At 48.8% G+C, this 14,979-nt stretch overlaps 7 protein-coding genes across 7 annotated transcripts; 4 read left to right on the top strand and 3 right to left on the bottom strand.

Moving 5' to 3' along the window:
• Positions 1 to 1,000: 1,000 nt before the first annotated feature.
• On the top strand, positions 1,001 to 2,121 carry I303_101934 (uncharacterized protein; the record flags this gene model as incomplete). The annotated part of the gene is made up of 2 exons (XM_018405279.1): positions 1,001 to 1,300; positions 1,705 to 2,121. 2 exons carry the CDS (start codon positions 1,001 to 1,003, stop codon positions 2,119 to 2,121), a joined length of 717 nt encoding a protein of 238 aa, XP_018265560.1.
• Positions 2,122 to 2,829: 708 nt separating this feature from the next.
• On the bottom strand, positions 2,830 to 5,501 carry I303_101933 (uncharacterized protein; the record flags this gene model as incomplete). Its single annotated transcript, XM_065968445.1, has 3 exons — positions 2,830 to 4,794; positions 4,856 to 5,108; positions 5,191 to 5,501. The coding sequence occupies 3 exons, from the start codon at positions 5,499 to 5,501 to the stop codon at positions 2,830 to 2,832; spliced, it is 2,529 nt and encodes an 842-aa protein (XP_065824517.1).
• A 622-nt stretch (positions 5,502 to 6,123) lies between these two features.
• I303_101932 (uncharacterized protein) lies at positions 6,124 to 7,200 on the top strand (the record flags this gene model as incomplete). The annotated part of the gene is made up of 4 exons (XM_018405281.1): positions 6,124 to 6,233; positions 6,356 to 6,681; positions 6,834 to 6,972; positions 7,053 to 7,200. The coding sequence occupies 4 exons, from the start codon at positions 6,124 to 6,126 to the stop codon at positions 7,198 to 7,200; spliced, it is 723 nt and encodes a 240-aa protein (XP_018265562.1).
• Positions 7,201 to 7,432: 232 nt separating this feature from the next.
• Positions 7,433 to 8,255, bottom strand: I303_101931 (uncharacterized protein; the record flags this gene model as incomplete). Its single annotated transcript, XM_018405282.1, has 4 exons — positions 7,433 to 7,539; positions 7,655 to 7,729; positions 7,922 to 8,095; positions 8,189 to 8,255. 4 exons carry the CDS (start codon positions 8,253 to 8,255, stop codon positions 7,433 to 7,435), a joined length of 423 nt encoding a protein of 140 aa, XP_018265563.1.
• A 471-nt stretch (positions 8,256 to 8,726) lies between these two features.
• On the top strand, positions 8,727 to 11,180 carry I303_101930 (uncharacterized protein; the record flags this gene model as incomplete). Its single annotated transcript, XM_065968444.1, has 6 exons — positions 8,727 to 9,146; positions 9,269 to 9,368; positions 9,483 to 9,837; positions 9,961 to 10,766; positions 10,923 to 10,954; positions 11,031 to 11,180. The coding sequence occupies 6 exons, from the start codon at positions 8,727 to 8,729 to the stop codon at positions 11,178 to 11,180; spliced, it is 1,863 nt and encodes a 620-aa protein (XP_065824516.1).
• A 333-nt stretch (positions 11,181 to 11,513) lies between these two features.
• On the bottom strand, positions 11,514 to 12,402 carry I303_101929 (uncharacterized protein; the record flags this gene model as incomplete). Its single annotated transcript, XM_065968443.1, has 5 exons — positions 11,514 to 11,566; positions 11,762 to 11,836; positions 11,948 to 11,987; positions 12,136 to 12,178; positions 12,290 to 12,402. The coding sequence occupies 5 exons, from the start codon at positions 12,400 to 12,402 to the stop codon at positions 11,514 to 11,516; spliced, it is 324 nt and encodes a 107-aa protein (XP_065824515.1).
• A 353-nt stretch (positions 12,403 to 12,755) lies between these two features.
• Positions 12,756 to 13,943, top strand: I303_101928 (uncharacterized protein; the record flags this gene model as incomplete). Its single annotated transcript, XM_018405285.1, has 6 exons — positions 12,756 to 12,810; positions 12,911 to 13,296; positions 13,424 to 13,465; positions 13,542 to 13,610; positions 13,709 to 13,815; positions 13,877 to 13,943. 6 exons carry the CDS (start codon positions 12,756 to 12,758, stop codon positions 13,941 to 13,943), a joined length of 726 nt encoding a protein of 241 aa, XP_018265566.1.
• Between the last annotated feature and the right edge of the window lie 1,036 nt (positions 13,944 to 14,979).

The raw sequence follows: 14,979 nt of genomic DNA, 5'->3' as shown, positions 1-14,979 counted from the left end.
ATGGAACTGGCGGAGCACAGATGATTTGGCAGCCATCCTCCTGTTCAGGGAGATTTCAACGCTGGGCCGTCCAGAATCTTATACTATCTGTGGGTCATGGACGAGTGGCTGTAAGGAAGATCCATACTGAAGGTGGCCTACGTCACGGTGAACAAGCTTGCATGCAATACCACACAAAAGGTTATGATATAGGCACTCAGCGAAGATCCTGTACATACAGCTAAGGATTGAGAACATCGCGAATTCCACGGAATCCTTGCTTTCCATTCACTTTCGCAGTCATTGACAGCAAAGTGCACATCATTGATTTGGTCGCACCCTAAGCAGAGACAATGATTGCGCCACAATAGGATTGGAAGCCGCAACGGAAGCCACTCCTTGGATTGGTCTTCTCTGCCTGAAAGGCGAGAACCACACGATGCGGCAGAAGAAGCCCGCCAGACTTGAAAGCAAGGTCCGGACTATGCGGTCCTCAAGATGCTTTACAAGATCGAAGTTTCTGAATCTCAGCAGCTGAGTTCCGCACTCCGTTCTTGACGCAGACAATCGCATTGCTGATTGCGTCATTTGAGCTCTGCTTCTCCGTCTGCCCAATCACCCATTGTGAGCTGAGCATGAATACAGCTATGAACTCATCACTGAAGACCCGGACTTGATCTAGGAGCGTTTTGAGTCATCGTTAGAAGAGCTAAGCGTCAGAAGATGCAGCAATTGTGGCTGTGCGGATCATGGCACTCGCAAATCGAAGCCACCAAGTCCCTTGTTTTCTGGCTTCGACTTCGCAAATGCACAAAGGAGATTGAGATATACCTGTGCCCTAAGCGAGACCTGCTCTCCAGCACAACGTATAAAAAAGTCGTCACTGATGAGGCTACTCTTCCGTCGACCCCTTCAAGTCATTTCCTCGTCGATCCCTGTTCTGATCTATTCCGATAAAAACAATTTGGCTTCATTCAATAGACCTGTACCGACTTCACTTTAACGCGGATTTCCTGTCATCATGGCAAGCAATACGGAGGAATTTGTAGACTATGACAGCAATTCGGAAACTCTGGGTGGCTCTCCCGTCACCGTCGCTCAGACAGAAAGAGATGACATCACTCTTCAAGATCTCGATCAGTCCGATGAGGGTGAATGGATAGTCGTAGGGGAGGAACCAGCCACGAGAAAGGGCTTGGGACAGGTGGGATCCGATGAGAATTTGGTGCTTTTAGGCAGAAAAGAGGAGAAACCAACAGTCTTAGGAGGGACTGATTCAAAAGACGAAGCTGAAGTGAGAATCCGCGACAGCGGTGTGATTGTGAGTCAAATCTCCATCGGCACCTTCCACTCACAGGGCTTGAAATCTGATGAGGACTTTACCAAATGGTCAACCAAAAGCCAACGACCCCAACCTCCAAAATAACGATCCACGTTTACGGAAGCCACAAACATCACGTTTTGGATGGTTGCCGTCATGCCCAGAGACAGCAAGGCACATCAGCCTGTGGTTCCTGCGGACAGGATACAACATGTAGCAACATTGACTGCTGGACGAAAGGTCAAACCGGGCTAGTGGAGACCAAAGAGCAGCCGATTGACCAAGAGATCGATGTCTCCCAGTGGATTCATGACAAATACGAGAAAATCCTCGATAATTGTGTTGGTCTCGATCTCATTGACTGGTCGTGCCCATGCCCATACTGACCCATACCTCTAACGCAGCATTGCAGGATGTTCGGCGCCACCACGACTGATCGCATCAAGTCTTGCGAGTGGGTTAGACCACGGGTTATGATGAAGTACACGACGCTGGGTTCTGCGGTCGTGCGATGTCCCGAGACCAAACAGCCATTCGCAGCTCCTTACAGGATCCAATTCGTCAGCGCGAACTTTGGTCCAGCAAATAAAGAAGAGTATCCCGAACTGCCTACGACGTACGCCGCGGCTTTCTCACAAGCCATCCGTTCGGATCATAACGAACTTAAAGCAGGTGAACAGTGTCCCACCTGTAAAAAACGACACTTGTTCGATATTGACAACACAGTCAGTGTGGACAAATCAGTGAGACCCGTGATGTCAGAATTACCCGACATTGAGTACAATCTGGACTCCGGTAATAGAGTCAGGAGCGTCTGGTGAACGCTGTTATGACTTGGGAGGCAGTATATACAATCATACGTCGTTTGGATCCGAAAGCTTAGCAGTGTCACCCGTGCATGCATTTCGTGACTTGCAATGCTGTCTGCCAGGAAGACAGCGGGAACGTCGGCCGGATATGTAATTCGGGACTCGACTTTCCTGACGCCCTTGAGGTTGATTCCAATACTGCATCACCTTCAAAGTGGCATACAGGATCAGCCAGGTGTGTCAGAACTCCGACAGATGGAGCCGTCTCACATTCATTCCTGTTGCAGTACGCCATGCTAAAGTCTGCTTACCAACGAAGTAAGGTTGAGATGATTCTGAACCACTGCTTGGCGTATTTAGGGGATTTCAGTGAGATCGAGCCTCAAGGGAGGAGTGTCATATGCAAGGAATTGTCTCATGACCACACTTTTCGGCCAATAGACGTCAATAGAATATCAACATACAGTTCATGCTGTCTATGAGGTTTGACTACTATACTTAGGTTTGATTGTTTGATTTGTGGTTTTGGTGTAAAAATGACAATGAGCGTTTCAGGCTCGATGTGTTTGAGATTTGAGGTTGATAGTGACTGATATTGACGAAATTTCGCGCAAGTCCGTCTGAGCATTCAATGCAATCCGATTGTTTCCCTTGTCCGTTACGCTTCTTCCTCCTTCCTTGACCCTGATCAATTACCCTGTGAATCAAACGTTGAGCATCCTACGCTCGCCTCGCGCCCCCACCGCCAAGAACCAATTTCTGGCCTTTCCCTTTCTTCCCCTTCTTACCTCCCGTTCCGCCTCCACCTTTCTCAGACTCCCTGATCGTCCCTCCACTCTGCTCAATACTGGTACCATCCCTTTGTTCCGCAGAGTCACCTTCCGATCGAGCTGCGTTCCCGTTCTCATTCCCATTCCCATTCGCGCTGCCACTCCGTCTATTCACAGACAAATTCTCAAACGCTTCCCATGCTGCTTCCACCTCCCAATCTATTTCGTCTCTCCTCCGGATGGGCATAGAAGAAGTCGTGTGGTTGTGCAAGGCATGTGCGAAAGAAGGCTGTTGTTGGCCCCATAGACCGCCTCCGTTCGGAGGGCTGTACGAAGCGCTTATTCCGCCTTGCGCCTGTGCACAATTCGCTGAGATAGGGTACGGTGAAAGCGCTTGTAAGTGGGAGTTCGAGGAAGACGCCGAACCAGGTTGAAAAGTTGAAGAGCCCGTGTCGAACTCGATAGCTGATCTGGCTAGAGTCATTGCGAAATCTCGATCTTCATTTGCTGATCCCGATCGGAACGCACTCGGCGTCGTTCGCAGGTCTATTGGCATTTTCTCCCTCTCACTCTTTTCCCACTTGACTTTCGCCCGATCTTCCTTCTTGATTCGCTCTTTACGCTTATTACGCCTTGCTTTCAGGGGTTGTTCGAATTGAGCTAGAACTTCTTTATCCACTATAGGTTCCAAGTCGGCTTCTACAAAGACTACTTCGGTACCGACCGGTAAATGACCCAGATATTTACACTTCTTGCGCAGCTCATCGTTGATCGTACCTGGATCATAGCCTGTGGTGGTGAATGATATCGTCTGTGGGAAAAGCGAATACGACTTGTAGTGGGCTAGAAGTATGCGTATGTCGAGTGGATGTAGGAAGACATTGGCGCCCAGGGAAGATTGATAGAAGTAGTAAGATTGAGAAGGTGGAATTGCCGGAGGAGGATTGGCACCATGCCCTCCGCCACCCCTCCGACGAGACTTCTTGGGTGTGCTTGCCGGCATAGGATTCGGTTCTACGTCGAGATTCGGTGGAATCTTGATGTTTGCTGAGTTGTCAAACGAAGGGGCGCTTGAAGAAGCCAAAAATTCGGTTGGAATATCCGCCTTATCTTGCGTTTCCTCTGCAGCCAGACGTGCCTGTTCTTCGCGTTGTTTGGCTATTCTATCCCTTTCTCTCTTTCGTTCTTTCTCCCTGCGGGACCCTCCCACAGCTTCGCCCCACGACTCCCTAGCGTCTCTCTCGGACCGGCGGACAATCTCAGACACCAATTCCACTTTGACCTTTTGCATTTGCCTCTCGACTTTCTCCTTGGCTACTTTGACGAATTCTCTGCCCAATTCATCCCCTTTCAACATGTCCCACTCGCCCTTGAGCTCGTTCAGCTCCCTCTGTAGCTCAGAAAGCATGTATTCCGGTGTAGACAGCATGAACCGAGAGTATGCTAAGATGTCAGGCAGGAAATACCATGGTGCTGTATGAGGGGGTATCGCATCTGACGGCCACGTCGATGAAGAAGGCAATGCCAAGGTGGTCATTTGAGGTCGTTGGACTAATCGCATATGGATTTGATGCCTCTTGTCGTCCTTCGCGTGATGCGAGTCGACCGCTTTGGCTTCTTCCAGAGTTTCCTCGAAACCGTCCATCACCCCGATGATCCCATGTTCATGATCGTGCTCATGGCTGATTGACTGTGCATGTATATGACTCGAGCCGGAGGCGGAGGCAGAATTGGGGTCGGGTATTTCATCATCGTCATCTTCTCCTGCTGAAGCTTTCAACATCGCTGCCGCATCCAGGTACTTCACACTCTTGAGGTAACTTGAATGTACTGTGTCTCCGCATATAGGGCATTTGGCAGATTTGGGTATGTCGGATAATTGGATATAATGGAGAATGCAAGGGAAGCAGAAGATCTGCAAATCATCGTGGACATCAGTATATAGGTTGAAGCAAACTTCCGACGAATCTGCTTACATGTCCACATTTGGTCATTCTGCCAGCAACAGGTTTTCCCAAACAGATGGGACACATTCTACCTCTGCGTTCCTCTTCCATCCTTCTGCGCCGTTCGGCAGCCTCTTCGCCCATCCCTTCGAGATCGTGCGAATCGAACGAGGAGCCTAATTCGTGAGACTCGGATTTATCGGTCAACACATATCCTTGAGCGACGGAGAAAGCACTGAAAGTAGGTACAAGGACTTGCAGGATGTGCGGCCAGTGCAGCGAGCTACAAGCATTATCACATCAGCTCGACTGTCATCACAGAAAACGACAGAGTATGACGGGAGGTTAAAAGCCTAAAGACTCACATATCAGGATCGGCGAAATGAGCACCATAGCTCAGCGTCTCCGTAGGCTTGAGTACGAACTTGAACGAGGCATTCAAGAATTTCTCCCTGCTCATTGGCCCTCCCCTCCAGCCTTCACCTCGTCGACTGCGCCTTGGTATACCAGGTACGCCTGATCCGGGGATACCAGCTCTGGACCGAGGAGGTAAGCTGAAATTCAGCCATGTCGAAGGATCGTCGGAAGACATGTTCAGGTCGGGCTTCGGTGCTGCTCGTTGGGTAGGGGTGTGAGAGTGGGAGTGGTTCCGAGAGGGCGTAGGGAGGGCTGGCATGGCGATTTTAATACTTCGAAGCCAGTCGATGGAGTGTTGTTGTCGGAGGTCCTGTTCACGATGGGTGTCCGTGGTGATGATGTGCGAGTAGAGTGAGATGACGGACTTGAGGATCGGTAAGAGTGGCAAGACCGAAATTAATCGTTTGCCCCGAGATCCAGTCGAGCTTAGACAAGGTACTAATTCGCGAAGAGAAGTTGATGATGCTGAGGTGGAAGGGAGAGTACAAGCGTTCCTCTCACCATGGAGAGGAGCGATAATTGATACACCTAGTAGTGGATTCAAGTACGCGATCTTCAACTAGACATTTGATTATGGAGGACTCGATGGTGAGTGACTCGCATCGCATTACAAACCATAAACAACAAATTCACCATGCACGTTCGTAATCATTCATTAGTCTACAATTGATCCCGCTAATCACATCAGAAGTCAAGTAATGTTTACGTATCAACCTCCACTTTGGTGATTCATCACCATCACCATCAATCCCGATGACGACAGAAAGAAGGCGAGCACAAGGTAATAATGTACTCTGGCTTTAACAAGTGCAAGAATTCCACCCGAAATCTTGTACAATCAGTCCCCTTTTTTCTTTAGAACAGCACAAGCACAAATCACAATGGTCAGATACCTCGTTGTTGGAGGCGGCGGAAAAGTTGCGCAATACTTCACCAAGCAAGCCGTAGACGCAGGGCACGAGGTGCATTCGGTCATCAGGAATGACGGGCAGTAAGTTACCTGTTCTCGTCTCATCGTATCTCCCCTCGTGCTCCTTCCTTCTGACCCTTGTGACCGGTATCACATGGGTCTTTCCGGACAAGCTGACTGTTCGTTGCATAAACGCATTAAAGCTCAGACGAATTGAAGAAGCTCGGCGCTAAAATCCACATACTATCACTCGAAGACGCTAGTGTGCCCGACCTAGTCTCTTTGTTCAGCGAGGTCAAGCCAGACGTAGTCATCTTTGCAGCTGGAGCCGCTGGTAAACCCCCTGGACCAGACGTGATAGATTATGAAGGAGCAGTCAAGGTGTTCGATGCCCTAGAAAGCGCCAATACCAAGAGGCTAATCTTGATTGGTGCGGTCGACGTGAGGACAAGGGATAAAGGATGGCCCGATTGGTATAATGAGGAAGATAAGGAGACCAGCGATAAAGTCTGGAAAGCTATTCCCACCTGTGAGTTGGTCGGATTCCTGCTTGTCGACGACGACATTCCTTTCTCAATCTCAATCTCAGTCTCGCAAGGCCAAGCGGAGAATCGCGAGAGACTGTACGAATGGGAAACTGTCGAACGCTGACGCACCGAACCTTCGTCGTGTATCGAATAGACCTCGACGCAAAGCTCAAGGCTGAGATTGAGCTGCACAAAAGAAAGCAAATTCAATTTACAGTAGTTCGACCGGGGGGATTGACCCTCGAGCCCGCTGGAAAGGTCCAATTGGGTAAGACGCATTTGAAGCAGACCAGGTGAGCTATGTCTCATCCTTCCTTAGAGGATTTCTGCAGCATACTCATAAGATCAGTGGCTGATTCCGAAAATCACACAGTCGGGAGCTCGTAGCGCAGGTGATCCTGGCTATATCCACCAAAAAAGGCACAGAAGGGCTCACCATTGACGTGATGGACGGCGAAGGGTCGATCGACGACGAGCTGAGCAAGGTTGTCGATGATGAAACGGATGCTTGGACGGGTTGATTGTCCAGGTTGGGGCGGTCAGATGTCGGTGGGATATAAGATTGATTAGGCAAACAAGGAAGAAGGACAAAACGTCGTTATATGTATACATACAGTGTACAAATGTCAAAACACCAGCAACGCAGGTCAAGTGAATTGGCTAGAATATGAATTGGCTCCTTACACTCTCTCCTCCTCATGGACGTTCATAGATCGTATTTCCCGGCGACTACGGAGCACCTACAGCTGATACCTAAGCGTTCACACTAGACATGAGGGTCTGTAATTTCGTTTCGAACAAAGAGGAATTTATCGGCATTTCAGGTGTATGGAATGGGTTCTTCATCACGGCGTCGGAATCTGCCAACTCCGCATCAGCGCCGTACAACAACGTCCTATCCAGAGGTCCATAATATCGTTCGCGATTCGCATCATATCAAAGCAAGGTCAGGCCAGGCCAAGAGAGATGACTTACATATCTCGTATATCCTTCTTAGTAGATCATCTAATCCAGCTTGGGGCAGAGAATGCAGAACCACGAATTTAGTTCCTACAATCAAAGCATACGAGATCAGCCCTTCGTGACTGATACCCGTTCAATCTGACTCGCAGTCCCCATCTCATGACATAGGATCGACCGCATATTCGTTCCCACACAGTGATGTCTGTACCGGCATATCGAGCTGGTGAATCGCTGCGAGCATGACGAAGAGAAAGAGAAGCATTGGAACCCAGAACCCACCAGTTGGCGTCAGAAAAACCTTTCCTCCCCATCCTTCAGCTTCGAAGCTCTCCAACCCACTTATCGGCACACCAGGTATAGGCGCAGGAGTGAGTTTGGCCGTTATAGCGTGTATACCGTGTAGGATACCTGCGAGTGTCAAAATCGTATTCACCGGTTGAGGGGGTAGAACGTCTGCACAAGAAATCATCATAGTATTCAGCTTCATCGATCTGGCTGCTGCGCGATGATATAACGGAACGTTGTGAGATATAGACTGATGCCCACCACTGTATGACCGCGAGAAAACTAGACCACCAGCTTTCGATATCACCCATAATCCGTGTATCGTCATGGCGTTTATCGCGGCGTGAGTTCTCGGCACGAAAGAAGGTCTGTGATGTGTGGTCTGTTCGTGACTCGAAAAGTCCTGCGTTTCTGCGCTGAAGAAAGCTGTAAGGGTGCCTCGGACTTTGCGTTGGTAACTCAGATGTCTTGACCTTTCTTCCTGCTCTTTGGAGTCTCAACACTCGCCCGATATCATCATCATCACCAGCGACAACGACAACATCAACGTTGACGCGAATTATCGGTGCTCGCCGCTTGCTCACGACCGGCTATCTCGCTTGGCTTGGACGAATCTCGAGAGGTTTGAAACATCGTCATTGTCGCCGAGACCAAGCAACAATCCCAAGAATATGCACTCCTTGGGCACGATCAAGGTAACTATACACTGAGAACGTGGAGAACGCAGTATCCGGCACAGGGTCGAGGAGACGAGGTTCCACTTGTCCGCTAAAAGCCATTCGAGAGCGAGAGAGACAAGATGTCAACTTCAACCCCTTTGCTGTCGGTTCCGCCTCATCTCCTCTCTCAAATTCCTACATCCGCAACCCCCATTCCTGCCCCTTCTGAACAATCTAAAGCTCAAGCTCAATCAAAGAAAGAATCGACCGCCCTTCCGAACTTCCCACCTACCTCATCCTCCTCGAACAATGCCTCGACCGTCAACCCGAAGAAGGCCGGAGGAGGTATAACCAAGTCGATGTCTCTATCAACCAACGTATCTGACCTTTTGCTATCCACACTCCTTCCTGCAAATCTACCCAAACTACCTCCCTCAGCTATCGGTCCTTCATCCGCCAAGAAAGGCGCAGGAATCAACATGCCCCGAGAGCTGAGTACTCAGAGGGAGGGTCTGAGTCTGCCGTTGGTCAGTAATAATTTCAGGAGGTTCATGACTAGGGTGAGTGCTCTTCATTTATCAACTAGACATTTCCTACAAATCACGAACACTGTTCGAATCCGTGATTAATCAAGCTGACCGCGATCCCTTCTTTCCTATGTACCTTTGATTTCTGCTTCCAGGTCGGACCGATCTTCTGGCTGCAAGATCGGATCGAAGAGGTGTTGTTCTGGAGAAAACCGATTTGGACCTGGGCATGGATGATGCTATGGACCTTCATATGTGGGTGACCAAATGATCTCATCTACATCTTCATCTCTTGCGTGAATCGTTGCCGGGATAGCATACTGCCAGGCCATATGTTGACTTGATTTACGATTTGCGACTTGGATATAGGCTTTCAACCCAGAATACTCCTTCTTTTACCATCCTTCATCCTAATTCTAATTCTCTTGCACATACACGAGAAGACCACTCCCCTAGACTCATTACTCGGGACATCGATCCAGCCTTCCACAATGACCGATCGCAAGAACGCTCTCCATCCTCCGTCGCCTGACCCGTCCGCCAACTCAGGTAAGAGCCACGATAGCTCTAGCTCGAATGCTGGGCAAGGTTCTTTCAGTACAAGTACAACGAGAGATGCCGAAGGTGAGAACGTCGAGAAGGTTGTTGTCCCCCCGAAAGAGACCGAGAGTAGCGTGGATATCTACATGAACTTACAAGCGATCCAAAATCTCATGGGACTAGTGTGAGTAGCTATCCCTACTTGCCAATTGTCTTCGGTCATTCCTTGATCTGCTGTCAGATAATCACGAATAGGTGGTCCGATCCAAATTCTGGTATCTGTTACTGATCTGGATGTTTTGTATAGTTCCGATGGATACGATTACCTCGCCCCTAAGTTATCGAGTTTCCAAAATCCCAACCCCAACGCTAACACCAACACGATCAGTACAGTCACTACCCTTCCGCTCACTTTCACCCATATACTCTTGGTCCTCTTACCTCCAACTGTACTCTTACCGCTCACACCTTCCTTCCTGATCCCCTACTTATTACTCCCCTTGGGCATCGTGCCTCCCCTCGCTTTCCATCCAAATCTGACTTCCGCCATATACTCCATCCCCTCGCACCCACTCATCAAGCAAGTCCGATCATTCGTCGAGATTCTAATGCTGAACGATAAGCTATCTGACGAGGTAGGGAACAAACGGATTTCCAACGTGCAAGTATGGGAGAACGAAAGGCTTGATCCAAAAATATCGATCTCAATAACGGGCACCGGTAGCGGTAGCGGTAGCGGTACCTCTTCCTCCTCAAATTCTAGCACAATGGGATCTTCGGCAATTCTAAACTCGTCCGCTGGGATGGGAGCAGGAATGATCCCTCCTGGAAGTTGGTCATTCAAGAACCTCCGAGCGAGCGATAAATCCCCCTGGGCCAAAGTCGACTTGGCCGAAGAGAATAAATGGAGATCAGTTGAAGATGCGCCGTTGCCCACTTCGACTTCGACTTCGACTGCAACAAGCGATGGGAGTGGTAGTGGTAGTGGTAGTGACAAGGAAAGTCAAAAGGCCAAGTTGATCTTGGCGCTCAAAGAAGGATGGGAGTGGGTCTCAGGGGAAGACTGGAGGATTGATGTGAGGGGTCAATGGAGTGAGAATGGAGTTGATCCAGGTGAGTGCGGCTTTACGCTTCAGAGAACCACACATCAGTAGTGGAAACCTTGGAACTGTGAGACCTTGGGACCTTCGGCCGTTGAAAAGGAATAGACTCGGCTGTCATACGATACTGGAGTAGGACTGATATGGTTGCTTTTCCTGTGACTCGCAGATGGTTGGTTGTACACAGACGATTCATGGCAGGTAAGCAAAACTATTTCGACCGGCGAGGTTCAGAATTCGGAAAATAATGCTGACTTGATATATTTAATTTGCGCAGAATCCAGCTCCGACCCCATATACAGAAGCGGAAACCCTTTCGAACGATAAACATCAGGTAGGAGGTACGATGCCTGGCCTAGCTTTGAGACGGACGACGAGACGACGGAGATGGTGGCGAAGGGTATACGAAGTGTCGAGTGATGTGTGAGATTATGCAGGGCAGAAGGGCAGAGATGCCGATTGAATGAGTCAGTCAACTTAGTTGTATTTGGAGTTCTACAGTTTTACAGTATATAACATGCATGCTTGTGTCCCTCTGCTTGACTTGACTTAGCTTTGACTTCACTTCACATCGCACCACAACGGATCTCATCTCGTCACAACACAACACAATAAAGAAGGGCTTTTGCTCATTCCAAGCCATTTAAGCCAATCCCCCCTTAAGATAAATGTCTGTGTATCATCTCATTCGGAGATCCCGATTATGAAGATCTTTCCAACGCTTTGCTTGTCCCTGTGCTTATGCCGTTGAGAACGGGCGTTATGCTGTGAGAGTGTAATATCGGATAACCATGCCCAGCGAGAGAATAGTGACTAGACAGTTAAAGTAGTAGACAAAGCGTCAGTCAAGTTCACTTATTCCATAATCTCATAGTCTCATCGGAGTACAACGTCAGGCAAGCTACCTTTGGTTATTGACACCCAAGGGATAGCGACGGGAGCAGGTGTCTCAGGTGCGGACGAAGCGCCGACCTCAACGAGCTCAAAGGTTGGTCAAGTCAGACTCACCTAGACCCGCAGGCATGAATTTCCCGGATTGGAAGAACCTGTACCCCATCATGACTAACAATGTCGACGCGGTGGCTAGGTAGTAGTAGGAAACGAGGAGGAGGATATTTCCGGTATTCAGTTCATCTGGCCTCTGTAGCTTGAAGCAACATGGTCAATTGGTTGAGATAGGTGTGGGGCACTTACCGAGAGAAGGTATTGTATCTGTGGGATTTTGAGATACCCTCTGCAAGTAAGATATCAGGTCAAGTCGGGTTCGTGCTCAGCACATCAGTCAGTCGAATGAAGATAAACAAGCTTGTGCATTGGGCTGAGAATGGAAAGGGATGAGAAAGTGGGAGTGGACGTGGGATTTAAAGTCAAGTGTTACTTACGCTCGCTCCATAAGCAGCAAACAAAGAAAAGACACATCCGGCACTACCTCACCAAATGTATCAGCTGACATCCAACCAGCTACTGGATCTGCTTCACATCCCAGTCGAGGACGCTGGGGCAATTCTACATCAGATGCAAGTCACAATCACTCACACCAACGAGATCTTAGAACCTCTCTTCAGACCGCCCATGAGCCCACCAAGAGCTATTAAGGCGGCATAGCTGTATCCCAGGTAATCTGGAGCAGGAGCAACGAGGGGAGCCATCGTGATTTGTATTCCTCGACTTATGATTTGTACGGTGTTTAGCTTGCTGATAGTAGCTGACTGAGTGATGCACTATGTGGGTTCCGATGATGCTCTTGATGTTGAGCGAGCCGTCGATGCTGCAATGACAATCAATGCGCATCGTTCCGAGGTCCGAGTGTCATTTCTCGGTTAAATGCTAAGGTGGTCAATAGCCGGTATCCAACTGCACTGGTTCGAACCACTTGCTCGAGTCAATTCGTTGTTGATCCATACATACATGTATGACAAGATCACCTATACTGAAGTGTAGAAGCGCGCCTTTGACGATCACGTACTGAGACTCGAGCGGCTCTCACTCAAATACACAGACCATGTCCCCGAATATCACTTTACACCATCTGAACGGTTCTCGTTCCGACCGAATCTGTGAGTCTGTCGCTCCTGTCTCTTCTGTCTCTGCCTCACTCTTCGCCCCCGGTCGAGCATTATCGAGCTGATGAATGCCCAAATGGTCGTACGACTGTAGTCTGGGTCCTCGAGGAGCTACAACTCCCTTATAGCGTAGTAGTCCACTTCAGACTCCCCAGCAAATCCGCCCCGAAATCACTCCTACAAGTCTCCCCCACCGGCAAATCGCCGGCCCTCGTAATCGACGGAGAGACCTTGACTGAATCAGCCTATATCATCCACCGTCTCCTTCAGCTCAAAGAATCGAACAAGTCGGATGTACAGGTGGAGGAGACTGAGAATGGGGTGTTCTGGAGTCATTTTTCCGAAGGAAGTATGATGAATCTTTTCCAGGCGTCCGCTATTATCGGAGCGACGTCTCAGGCTTTTGTCAATGGTCAAGTTGTTGGAGAGTTGGAGGAGGGAGAGAAGAAGGGTGTGAGGGATTATAGTGGATTTGTGTTGGTATGTTATACCTAATCAGCCGATTGATTCATCGGATCTACGACATTCCTCCCATGAGTCGAGTCAAGCGGCATTGACTTTGCTGGTTCTCTGTTGACTGACCATGCTTGTACCACTACGTGTACAGGAAAAATACCTTGGACCCCAGATGCAAGGTACTATCGACTTTGTGAGTTTCCATATTAGCCCGACATATTTCTGAAGACATCATGCTGATGCTCGTCGATACACAATTTCGCGAAAAGGCCGAATCTTTTATCAGCAAATCCCCTCACGGCTGGTTCTCAGGAACCGATAAACCCGGAGAAGGCGATGTGAGTCGGCCTCACCGTCGCTAGCATCAAAGGATATTATGAGCAGAATAATAAAAGCTGATCTGATCTGGGCTGGGTGCTGGGCTCGATGCACGCAGTTCATGATGTTCTTCTCTATCAACTCGCTGTTGGCTGGTACCAGGGCGAATGCTGGATTCAGCGTTGGAGAAGGTTTGAGAGGATGGCACAAGAGGGTGATGTCCAGGTAACTTCAGCTTAGCTATAAGGAATGAACACGATACTGATCCGCTTCATATGCGATATAGGCCTGCTGCCCAGAGAGCCCAACAGCGGATCAAGGATGAAGAGGAGAAAGCTAAATCGAAGATCTGATCTGACCGGTGGGCGAAACCATAAGTAGGCTAAGATTTCAGGTCAAAAGTAGCATAGGACGTCGATATTGTCAGACTCAATATCGCGTACGTCTGGAGCGGGAAGCGAGCTGAATGAGTGACACTCAGGATAAGAAAACAGAATAAAGAATATGAGAATATCACGCACATACACGTTCCTCGTCTAGTTCGACAGGTTATATGCATTTCACACCCACATGCTGTAAGGCCCCGATGCGAACACACATCGTCTAATGGGATGATGAGCCGCTTATCGTCTGTTACGTAAAGCAAGCGAATCTGTCGAACCGGATACAAGGGTCTCTCATACTTTTAGTTTTTCCGATCGCGAAATAAGATTTGCAGATCTACCGTGGACCGAAGTATGAGCAACACACATGCCGCCAATTGCTCACTAAGCTGTCTTGAACAGCTTCAACCGAAGATGTTTACTGTTGTTGCACCTCTGACTTGAGTGCCAAGCATCTGGTGCGGAAAGAGTTAGGCTTCAACTTAGCATGAGCCGGACTCGGTGAGTCTGTGCATACGGTAAGGTGGAGAAATGTGGAGTGTGGAGGAAGAGTTCGGTATCTGGGCGTACAACCAAGGTTGAATTAGCTTAGCTTCCTTTGTGAATTTGTACCGGCTAAATCAATTTATCAGTTTAACAGCTTTCGAGCAAATGACATCTTTGCTGACTTATTCGTTCGTCGCATTCAAATACAAATGTATATATGGGTTCACCAAAGACCAAAGGATAATAGAACACTTCCTATGTATGGTTGTGCATTTTTTCGATGTTTCGCTCCGCTCTCAATTATAATAACACTCTTCTCGCTCGAATCTGTATATAAATCGTAGGCTGACTCAACCACATCAATCGATCCTTGACCCATAGAGATCATTTCGTCAAGACCTTGATTAAATTGGTATCGGACGCTTCTCGACTTTCAGTACGAGATCGAAATACAACGTCGTCACCACCCCGCTACGTTTTAGCTCCGCCGAAACAACCAGGTTCCTGCAGAACGCATTGC

Source organism: Kwoniella dejecticola, chromosome 2, assembly GCF_000512565.2.
Source record: "Kwoniella dejecticola CBS 10117 chromosome 2, complete sequence".
Classification (NCBI taxonomy): Eukaryota; Fungi; Basidiomycota; class Tremellomycetes; order Tremellales; family Cryptococcaceae; genus Kwoniella; species Kwoniella dejecticola.
This window is presented reverse-complemented; position numbering and strand designations above follow the sequence as displayed.